The sequence below is a fragment of the Octopus bimaculoides genome, chromosome 6 (assembly GCF_046866305.1).
Source record: "Octopus bimaculoides isolate indiv1 chromosome 6, ASM4686630v1, whole genome shotgun sequence".
Lineage (NCBI taxonomy): Eukaryota > Metazoa > Mollusca > Cephalopoda > Octopoda > Octopodidae > Octopus > Octopus bimaculoides.
The window spans coordinates 26,051,005-26,063,580 of NC_142933.1; the positions used below are offsets into that span (position 1 = coordinate 26,051,005).

Consider the following 12,576-nt stretch of genomic DNA (forward strand, 5'->3'; position numbering starts at 1 on the left):
GTGCAGCCATCTGGTTCGCCAGTCCTCAGTCAAATTGTCCAACCCATGCTAGCATGGAAAGCGGACGTTAAACGATGATGATGCTGATGATGATGATATACCTCCATGGACAGGACCCTGGTCTGTCCCAGGATTACTCATTTTTACCAGGTGAGTGGATTGGCGCAATGTGAAATGAAGTGTCTTGCTCAACAATACAATGTACTGCCTGGTCCAGGAATCAAAACCACAATTTTACGATCATGAGTCCAACACCCTAACCACTAAGCCATGTGCCTCTGATCACCATGTTTATCATAGTAAAAAAAATCATGATATATTGAATAATGTAATCTGAGATAAAATATGTAAAAATATGGGATGGTCATGGCTGGAATACTCTTGATCATAGGTCATTTCAACCATGGCTGATCTAGACTAAATAACGACAACTGCTACCACACTACAAAATCAATCATTTTTCCAGCTTTAAGCCCTCTGCTGGACAGATAAATATTATTGTTAAATCTGAAACTATTGAGCCAACTAAGTATCGATCTTATCTACATCCTTGTCTTTCATGTATCAATATGATTCAGTGAACTCCAATCAATATAGGCTCAATGACTCATTGTATTATACTCAGGCCTTGCCTTTATCCCACTAAGTTTCTTTCTAGTAACTTTCTCACTGGGCTAGCTTGGTGGATGTGCCACCAGTTCAGTGGTCAATGGCCTATGTAATTGCTTGAAATGGACTACATTGTACAATACAACAAAGAACATATATTCACAAACTCATTGAACCACACTCAATATGTACTCACCAATTCATTGTTTTACTCTTATCATGGACATACTGACTGATAAATTGCACCTCCACTCAACATGTATTCACAGACTCATTGAACCATACTTGACATATAACCACAGATTCATTTTATTACTCTAATCATGGACATACTGACTGATAAATTGCACCTCCACTCAACATGTACTCATTAACTCATTAAACCACACTCGACTTGTACTCACCGATTCATTGTATTACTCTTTTCATGGACATACTGACTGATAAGTTGTACCTCCACTCAACGCATACTCACTGACTCATTGCATCTGGACTCAACAACACTTACTAACTCATTATACCTCTACTCAATATGTCCTGAGTGGCTCAGAAAACCTCTCAGACTTTCACACTATATCTTAGCAAAACTTTAACTTGAAGGTCACAGTGCATATCATGATCTTTGAAAACCTGTAACCTAGCAGTGCAATAAATAGAGATTGATAAAATCAGTGCAAGAATGAAATAAAGTACTGGGAGTGGGGTTAATGTGAATAACTAAACCTTTGAAAGTAGTGCTCCAGTATGGCCATAGTTAACTGATCTAAGCCAACAGAAGAATGAAACACTAACAATGTAGTTCTGGATGCTGTGTGCTGTTAAAACCAGACAGGGTGGCCACAGCTGGAATGCTTTTTATATTAAGTTTACTTGATGGAGACTGACCTGGGGCTAAACAACAACAACAAATACTACCACTGCCATTATTACAGCAACAACTACTACTACTACTACTACTACTACTACTACTACTACAAAAAATACCACTACTACTACTGAGAGCAGTAGTACAGGGTTTCAAGTTGAATATGAGGACAGTTTAAGTCTTAAAAGTGTATATATCATGCATATGCGTCTATATGTATGTGTATATACAGATGTGTATAGATCTACATAAATATATCCATATATATATATAAATAAATGTCAGCATGTGCTTGTGCATGTATATATATATATATATGCAGTTGTAAGAATAATACACACACACACACACACACATATATATATATATATATATGCAGTTGTAAGTATAATATATATATACACACACACACACACATATATATATATATATATATATACACATGGTTGTAAATAGTTGCAGCTATGCATGCAGATAACTAAGTAGATATGTGTGTGCATTTGTAAAGGTGTGCATGTGTTTATGTTATATATACATATATATAAATAAATATATATATATATATATATATATATATATATATATATATATATATATATATATATATATATATGTGTGTGTGTGTGTGTGTGTGTGTGTGTGTGTATATATCAGCATGTTCATATGCAAACGTGAATGCAAATGTGGTTTCTTTAATATTGAGTTTTGTTTCCTTTAAGAAGATAAAAGGTTTGTGTGTTACATACAAATAGTAGTATGCTTCTGTTTGTGTGTCTGTGCCTAACTGCATGTTGGTATATGTGTATATATGTATATTTATGGGTGTGCATATGTATGTATGTATGTATGTATAAATACATGTCTGTGTAAGCAAAAGAGTAAGGAAAAGGAGAAGAAAAAGTATGATAGAAACAAGACAGAGACTGCCAATTTGCAATCTGCAGACATCTGATGTGCAATGGTTCCATCACAAGGTTTGGTCGAGATGAGATGGGATGGGACATGTGGGTGGGGCATGTAGATGTGTGTGTGTGCATGCGTGGATAAGCCTTACTGTCAAAGTTGTCAACATCTTGGAATCAGATCAGCTCAGATGAAGAGTCTGCATGCTGCTCTAACAGTGCAGCCATGATGCAGATTCTAAGTGTGTGTGTGTGTGTGTGCACATGTGTGTGTGCACATGTGTGTGTGTGAGTGCGCATGTGTGTGCATGTAGGACCATGCATGTATGTGAATGATGGAATGTATGTATATCTGCATTTGTGTGTGTGTGTGTGTGTGTGTGTGTGCATGTAGGACCATGCATGTATGTGAATGATGGAATGTATGTATATCTGTATTTGTGTGTGTGTGTGTGTGTGTGTTTGCACCAACACGTTTACATATACACCACATACACACACACACTACACACCCATGTAAATACAACCTGCTGTAACCTGTAAAATGGCATCTGTGTATCTGAGTGCAAAATACATTTGTATACATGCCACACTCACACACACACACACACACACACAAACCATATACCTCGCACACATGCACTATACTTACATGACTGCACATACAGCCACACCCTCCACACTCTCTCAACAGCAACTGAATCTTCATCTTCATCACTACCATCTCTACCATTGCCACCACCACCATCATTACCATAACTATCATCACCACCACCACCACATCATCTTCACCATCATTATCGCCTGCATCAAGCTTTACATTATTGTTAACAACACTAATAACAAGAACAACATTAATAAATGCTTGGACAGCAGCAAAATCAACAACTACTACTACTTTCACACTGCTACTACTACTACTACTACTACAATTAATATCAATGTCTACTTCTAGTATTTCAACTACAACTACTACTACTACTACTACTACTATACTACTACTACTATACTACTACTACTACTACTACTAATAATAATAATAATAATAATAATGATAATAATAATAATAATAATAATAATAATAAGGTGACACTCCGTCGCTTACGACATCGAGGGTTCCAGTTGAACCGATCAACGGAACAGCATGCTTGTGAAATTAACATGCAAGTGGCTGAGCACTCCACAGACACGTGTACCCTTAACGTAGTTCTCGGGGATATTCAGCGTGACACAGTGTGACAAGGCTGACCCTTTGAATTACAGGCACAAAAGAAACAGGAAGTAAGAGTGAGAGAAAGTTGTGGTGAAAGAGTACAGCAGGGTTCGACACCATCCCCTGCTGGAGCCTCGTGGAGCTTTAGGTGTTTTCTCTCAATAAATACTCACAACGCCCGGTCTGGAAATCGAAACCGTGATCCTTAGACCGCAAGTCCGCTGCCCTAACCACTGGGCCATTGAGCCTCCACAATAATAATAATAATAATAATCCTTTCTAGTATAAGCACAAGGCCTGAAGTTTCTGTAGAAACCTTGCCAGATCAGAGTGGAGCCTGGTACAGTCTTCTGGCTTGCCAGTCTTCAGTCAAACAGTTCAACCCATGCCAGCATGGAAAGCAGAGGTTAAACGACGATGATGATGATGATGAATCATAAGGTCATGAGTTTGATTCCCAGTGATGCCTTGTGTCTTTGAGCAAGGCACTTTATTTTATGTCACTCCAGTCCACTCAGCTGGTAAAAATAAGTAGTACTTGTATTTCAAAGGGCCGGCCTTGTCACACTCTGTCAGACACTGAATCCCCCTGAGAACTATGTTAAGGGCATGCGTATCTGTGGAGAGCTCAACTGCTTGTACATTAATCTCACAAGCAGGCTGTTCCGTTAACTGGATCAACTGGAACCCTTGTCATCGTAACGGACGGAGTTCCAGTTAAGTATCTACCATAATAATACTCGTGTTTTTCTCCATTACAACACATGAGGGAGAAAGGAAGGGATGATAGACGAATAAGGAAGGAAGGGGTGATGGCAAACTTGGTAGTGGGATGATGGAAGTCCTATGGTGAAAAACAAAAAATCAAACAGCGTTTCAACTCTGTGTGAGTATATGTGTGTGCATGTAAAAGGGAGGTATGTGAATGTTTGTTTGTGTGTGTGTGTGTGCAATGGAAGTGGGATGGTGAACAATCAATGCTGAAAAGAAAAATCAAACAGTGTTTCAACTCTGTGTAAGTATGTGTGTATGTGTGCATGTACAAGGAAAGTATGTGAATGTTTGTATCTGTGATTATTATGTACCTTATTTTGTACCTTATCTTTATATAAAATACAACAATTAGTCACCATTTTTAATGGTAGTAGAAATATATTTATGAAAAGAGCAGACAGAATGTTTGTGCTGGAGTGTGAATTCCTTGGTCCTGTTGGGGCAAGTGAAATCGAAATCGTGTTGGCATCTGTACCAGTGGAATGCTAAGAGCATCATCTGAGCATGATCATTGTCAGAGCAGCTGTCTGGATCCCGTGCCAGTGGCACGTAAATAGCACCATTTGAGCGTGATTGTTACTAGTGTCACCTTACTGGCACTTGTGCCGGTGGCATGTGAAAAAACATTCAAGTGCGATCATTGCCAGTGCTGCTGGACTGGCTCCTGTGCAGGTGGCACGTAAAAAAACACCATTTTGAGTGTGGCCATTGCCAGTACCGCCTGACTGGCCTTCATGCTGGTGACACGTAAAAGCACCCACTACACTCTCGGAGTGGTTGGCGTTAGGAAGGGCATCCAGCTGTAGAAACTCTGCCAAATCAGATTGGAGCCTGGTGTAGCCATCTGGTTTGCCAGTCCTCAGTCAAATCGTCTAACCAATGCTAGCATGGAAAGCGGACGTTAAACGATGATGATGATGATGAATGAGCTAATGACATTACTCAAAGCCCAAAATAAAATGTCTAGATGGAGAATTTTCTCCCAGGACTACTCTTGAAGCGTTAAGTCTTGTAACATCTGATTGCAATTGAACAATTTGGATATGACTTTACATGAATATATTTTATTCCAAACTGCTTCATATAACAAAATCAGCAGAGTTAAGTGTGGTATTTGGGTAGAGCTGGGTACTCCAAGGAGAACTCGAGCGGTTACAGTTATTCCTGTTTGGGTACTTCACATGCAAATTGACAACACTGATGACAGTAAGGCCATCAACAACAACACACTGCCTCTACACCAACCATACCAATAGAACCAACAATACCAGCACCACCACCACTAACCACTGCCAACAACACCACCATGATCATTACTAACACCAATACCACCTAAGCTACCACCATCAACACCACCTACCATCATCACTGCCACCACCCACCAATGCCACCAACACCACCTACTATATTATCTGCCACCAACACCATCTACACCACCATCACCACAATCATCACCACCAACACCACCAACACCACCATCAACACCACCAATACCACCATCACCAACTACTACTATCATCATCACCATCACCACCACCTGACAACACCATCAATACCAATAATAGGGAGTCTCTATGAAGTAGCACAACATGCTAGAAACAGCAGCCAAATCTCTTTGAACTCACCTCCTAATATCTTAAATAAAGAAAAGACTGATTAAATAATTGAGTCCAGCATACTTCTTCAACGACATGATGGTCATATTTGGAATGTTTTTGACCTTAGGTGTGCTCAATCAGAAAAGGTCGGGGGGGGGGGGATTAAGCAACAACAATAATAAAATGACCAACAAGGAAAGAGCCCTAACATAGTCACTCAACCTGCTAAAAATAGCAGTTTTTCTCATACCCAACATTACTGTTTTAAACTGGAAGGAGACATTGTATAATGCAGTCCTAGATAGACTATGCCAGATAAAATGAAAATAAAGATGGGGTGATCATGGCAATAGCAACTATGATTATAGGTCTGCTGGATCACAACACCAACATCACTACCACCAACAACTCCAACACCCTCTTCAATATCAAATGCAACATCACCACTATAACATTAACTACAACACCACCAAATCAAGAGCACCATTAACATTAAGGACAAACTACCACAAGTACAACAACACAAACAACAAAACAAGCAAGCATCAAGCATACTTACAAGAGTAACTACTGACACAGTGTGATTACTTACACTAATGCTCCACCACCACCACTAGTACTATTTCCTATACTGTAGCCTTACATGAAAGTGTTACTTAGTTGCAGACTACATCTAAGACTGATGCAGCTTAAGTAGTGTTACATAGAATTGGTGCAGCAGTTGGTACTTGCTAGATGTAATGTACAGAGACAGTTCTTGAGTGGTTGGTTAATTAAAGACCAACACAGAACTGCATACAGCTTATACAACTCTGTGTGTATGTATGCGTGTGTGTGTGTATTCAGGTAGTTGTATAAGCTGTGTGCAATTGTATGAGTGTATGTACATGTACACATAAATGTACGTACGCACATATATGAGTGTGAGCATGTGCGTGTGAGTGAGTGTATGTATGCATGAATGTATAATGCAGAATAGTATATTCATATATACTTGCTATATTACAACATGGAGATGTTTAAGAAAATTTGTACACGCATATACATATGTATGTGTGTGTGTGTGTGTGTATGCCTGGTGTTGCCATCCGGTTTCACCAGTCCTCAGTCAAATCGTCCAACCCATGCTAGCATGGAAAGCGGACGTTAAACGATGATGATGATGATGATGATGATATATATATATATATATATATATATATATATATATATATGTGAGTAAAAATAAATACAAAAAAAGGGTTTTGTATGATCGTGTATAGAGGAATATATTATTTTATTTAAAAGGGTTCCAACTCTGTCTGTTTTTTATGTTTTTTATTTATATTCTTGTAAAATTTATGTGGGATATAGAATAAGGAATATATAATATATAATATAAAAAAAGATGGATGGTACAATGAAATGAAGTATTGAATGTCTTATTGAATATATGGAATATGTCTTATTAAATATATGAAATATTGAGTGTTCAATATAAAGGATTAAATATATAAATATATAAAGGCGAATATGTATTTTCTATACCTTGTGGTATTTCATCATGGCCAGTATGACAGACTGTCATATATATATATATATATATATATATATATATTTATACACACACATACACACACACAAACTTGTACAAAAACATGTAAATATATATAGGTGTGTATAAAATGCTCTTATTTAGACATATAGACATACAAATACATCCAGTTCATACATAGAAATATGTATAAAGACACACACACACACACACACACTCAGTTGATAAAATTTTCAGAAAAATATCAAAACACACTACACACAGACTGAGATATATAAGTATGTATATTAACATATAAACAAACATACACAGTTGAACATGTATACATTTATGTAGATTTACATATACACACATAACAACACCAACACTGAAGGCAAGTACTAAGGAGATGGACTGGAGTAAAATAAATACAGAATGTTTTGTGTGTCTCTATATGTATGTTTGTGTACATGTATTTTGAGAAAATATGCCGGCATATGAATAGATACATACTATGTAGTGGAAGTGTGGAGGCGCAATGGCCCAGTGGTTAGGGCAGCGGACTTGCAGTCATAAGATCGCGGTTTTGATTCCCAGACCGGGCGTTGTGAGTGTTTATTGAGCAAAAACACCTAAAGCTCCATGAGGCTCCGGCAGGGGATGGTGGCGAACCCTGCTGTACTCTTACACCACAACTTTCTCTCACTCTTTCTTCCTGTTTCTGTTGTGCCTGTAATTCCAAGGACCAGCCTTGTCACACTGTGTCACGCTGAATATCCCCGAGAACTACGTTAAGGGTACACGTGTCTGTGGAGTGCTCAGCCACTTGCACATTAATTTCACGAGCAGGCTGTTCCGTTGATCGGTTCAACTGGAACCCTCGACGTCGTAAGCGACGGAGTGCCAACAACAAATGTAGTGGAAGTAGTAAATATGGTTAAACACATTTGCACACACATATGGTCATGTACATACAAATATTACACACGATGATGATGGTGTGTGTGTGTGTGTGTGTGTGTGTGTGCGTGTAAATGAAGAAGGTTTAAGTACTGTGTACACACACTGCTGAGAAACGGAAAACTTAGAAGTCTGCTTAGAGTAATATTGGCTCAATATTTGTTGTTGTTGGCACTCCGTCGCTTACGACGTCGAGGGTTCCAGTTGATCCGATCAACGGAACAGCCTGCTCGTGAAATTAATGTGCAAGTGGCTGAGCACTCCACAGACACGTGTACCCTTAACGTAGTTCTCGGGGATATTCAGCGTGACACAGTGTGACATGGCTGACCCTTTGAATTACAGGTACAAGAGAAACAGGAAGTAAGAGTGAGAGAAAGTTGTGGTGAAAGAGTACATCAGGGTTCGCCACCATCCCCTGCCGGAGCCTCTTGGAACTTTAGGTGTTTTCGCTCAATAAACACTCACAATGCCCGGTCTGGGAATCGAAACCGTGATCCTATGACCGCGAGTCCGCTGCCCTAACCACTGGGCCATTGCGCCTCCACTTTACTCAATATATCCTCGTGGCTGACAGTTTCATCTAGTGATTCTTCTGGTTGAATCTTTCTCCTTTCTCACCATTTTCTCTCCCTTTTTGCCCCCCACCTCTCTCTCTGTTTTGTGGCTGTGGTTGAGAAGCTTGCTTCCTAACCATGTGGTCTTGAGTTCAGTCCTACTGTACAGCAACTTGGGCAGATGTCTTCTACTATAAGCCCCAAGTCAACCAAAGCCTTGTGAATAGATTTAGGAGATAGAAATAGGGAAAAACCCATCATGTGCATGCATATGTGTAAGTACAAGGTTGTCTGTGTGCCTACACATATGTATGCATGTGCGTGTGTGTGTGTGTGTGTGTGTGTGTGTGCACTTGTGTGTCCTTGTCTTGACATTGGATGATGGTTGTAAACAAGCATTATTCTTTTCCAATCTTTTGTGAAAAATATGTGTGGTCATGGGGAAATATTACCTTCCTGGGAAACATGTGAGGGTTGGTGACAGGATGGGCATCCAGCCACAGAAAATCTACATATTCGACCTAACCCATGCAAGCATGGAAAAGTCAACATTAAATGATGATCGCTCTCTCTCTCACACACACACACACACATAAGGCAGCGAGCTGGCAGAAACGTTAGCACACCGGGCGAAATGCTTAGCGGTATTTCGTCTCCCGCTACGTTCTGAGTTCAAATTCCGCCGAGGTCGACTTTGCCTTTCATCCTTTCAGGATCGATTAAATAAGTACCAGTTACGCACTGGGGTCGATATAATCGACTTACTCCGTTTGTCTGTCCTTGTTTGTCCCCTCTGTGTGTAGCCCCTTGTGGGCAGTAAAGAAATAACACACACACACATACACACATGCTCATACAAAACAGACTTAACCAATTACATGGAGTAAGCTACACTGAAAATATTTCACAGCTGCATCCAACTGAATATCTCACCTTCCTAAACTGAAATTCAACTAATGGAGGTGGACCTCATCTTTCATTTTTATTACAAAAAATACTACATAAAACATATATTAGTAAATTCCCCAAGGACCCTTATCGGTGATGTTAAGTTCCAGAGCTCAGCAATAATATTAACTGGAGCCCCTTTGATCTAGTTAATGTTAGTGCTCTTGAATCAGACACCAGTTTATTACTGGTAAAATCATTTAAATATTCTCTCATCTAGGAGTGGCTGTGTGGTAAGTAGCTTGCTTACCAACCACATGGTTCCGGGTTCATTCCCACTGTGTGGCACCTTGGGCAAGTGTCTTCTACTATAGCCTCGGACCGACCAAAGCCTTGTGAGTGGATTTGGTAGACGGAAACTGAAAGAAGCCCGTCGTATATATGTATATATATGTGTGTATATGTTTGTGTCTGTGTTTGTCCCCTCAGCATCGTTTCACAACCGATGCTGGTGTGTTTACGTCCTCGTAACTTAGCGGTTCGGCAAAAGGGACAATAGAATAAGTAAGTAGGCTTGCAAAGAATAAGTCCTGGGGTCGATTTGCTCGAATAAAAGGCGGTGCTCCAGCATGGCCGCAGTCAAATGACTGAAACAAGTAAAAGAGTAAAAGAGTATTCTCTGCAATTTGGTAAATCAAAGCATGTGGAATTATGCATACATCATACATGACAAGGATGATGATGCTGTTTAACCCCATTTCAAATACGATCAAAAAGGCCTATAGTGACCATCCTGTCCTTTTCAGTGTGAATGGGACTTTATGATCTAGAATCATCAGTTTTTCTCGTTATTTTGGTATTGATGATGATGGTGATGATGCTGCAGCTGTTTGGCCCAAAATCTACCTCTTTACAGTATTAGTATACACAGATAATTTGAAAAGAATTGGAACAAAATTAAAAGAATTGAAAACTGCGAGCCAAACAAAAAAGATCCGTATACACTGCCATAGAAATGAATTACAGTTAACCAGACGAGAGACAAAAGAAAAAGAAAAAGAAAAAAAAATTACCGGGAGAATGAAATTCTTGAGGGGAGGTAACTCAGCAGTATATTCGTCAATCCACGTTTCAAGATCTTTCACATGTTGGTCGTTGAAACAGGTTCTTTCTAGGTTTGACAAATAAAACACGAATAAATAAATTCAGCAACCATAGGAATAGAAACAATAACAGTAATGAGCCAACAAAGGTTATACGCTACTCTGTCGAACAACCTGCTAGAAATAACAGCCAAGTCACCCTCAAATCATACACAACCTTTTGTAACTATCATGTTATTTTTTTTATAAAAAACATTATATTGGGTTGTCTGGAAAGTTCGTGCCGATTTTTAAAGGAAAGAAAAAGGTCAATAAATACTTGCCATTACATTTTTAATCAACCAAATATAAACCATTTTGTTGCACAATGCGTCTCCATCTTTCCTTTAACTTGAAAATACCCTCTTCCCAGAATTGAGGTGGTTTCATGGCAAATAAGTCGAAAGGTAAGCAACTATAAATGGGCACGAACTTTCCGGACAACCTAATACCTAGGATTTCATTATCCAAAGTCTTCTTTTTTACAACTGTAAGTTGTAATTTAAAATAAATTTGCTTCTTATGTCTAACGAAATGAGCGACTACTTAAAGGCACCATCACTGACTGAAAAAAAACCCATGAAGTTTTGTATTTTAGCCCCACACTTACAACACTGCATGGTTAAGAAGTTTGTTTCCCAACAACATGGTTTCTGATTCAGTCCTACAGTGTGGACCCTTGAAGAAGCATCTACTGCACATCTACAAGCCCCAGGCCAACCAAAACCTTGTGAGTGGATCTAGGAGACAGAAACTGAAAGAAGCTTGTCGTGCACGTGCATGTGTTTAAACATTAAATGGATATTTTCTAATTGATGACATGATGCCAAAAGCACAGATATGCACATTTGGGTATCCACCATGGTGCTAGCCTAATTTATGACTGCTTTATACACAGATGCTCTATGCCATTGACTGAAGGAAGCCAAGTACATCTCTGAGGAATGGCCAACAAACTAGGAAACAGTCTATCATGAGATTCCTTTCATCTTTTTTTTTTTGTACACATCAATAATATAGAAAGAATGTTTACATTCTCATTTAATTCAGTGATGCTTTATAACATAAAAATTTATTTCAGATCTTCTGATTTACACTATTGTGCAAACATACACCCACATGTATGTATATATCAAGTAAACGCTTCAGTCACTTTCCTCAGCTATTATGTTTTCTTGTACATAAATAAAGTGATCCTCTATCACTGTATCTAGCAAATACTAACAAACTCCTATGATTAGCTGAAGAGATCTAATAAAACTGCAACATTTCCAAAGCTACTAGTGTTTGCCAAGGAGCAGATTAAATTTGATATTATTACTCAAGGTAATATATTCATTTCTTCATTATCATCATCATTTTATGTCTGCTTTCCAGGTATGGATTAGAAGGATCGATACAGTCCAAGTCCTTTCTGGAAGCCACTGCTCTCTTGTCTGTTGCTTAAATGTGTCATTTTAGCTTGGTTTTTATGGCTGGATGCCCTTCCTCTTGCCAATCATTTTACAGAGTGTACCAGATACATTTTCTCATGACAACAGCCCAAGAGAGTGAT

At 38.8% G+C, this 12,576-nt stretch overlaps 1 protein-coding gene across 2 annotated transcripts in view; it reads right to left on the bottom strand.

The window, feature by feature from the left end:
* Positions 1-12,576, bottom strand: part of LOC106873671 (corrinoid adenosyltransferase MMAB) — an 88,721-nt gene that overhangs the window by 40,111 nt on the left and 36,034 nt on the right. For both annotated transcript variants that reach the window (XM_089353621.1, XM_089353620.1), the window contains one exon: positions 10,953-11,050. In XM_089353621.1, the coding sequence (XP_089209747.1) occupies positions 10,953-11,050 (98 nt within the window). The remainder of the gene's footprint in view (positions 1-10,952; positions 11,051-12,576) is intronic.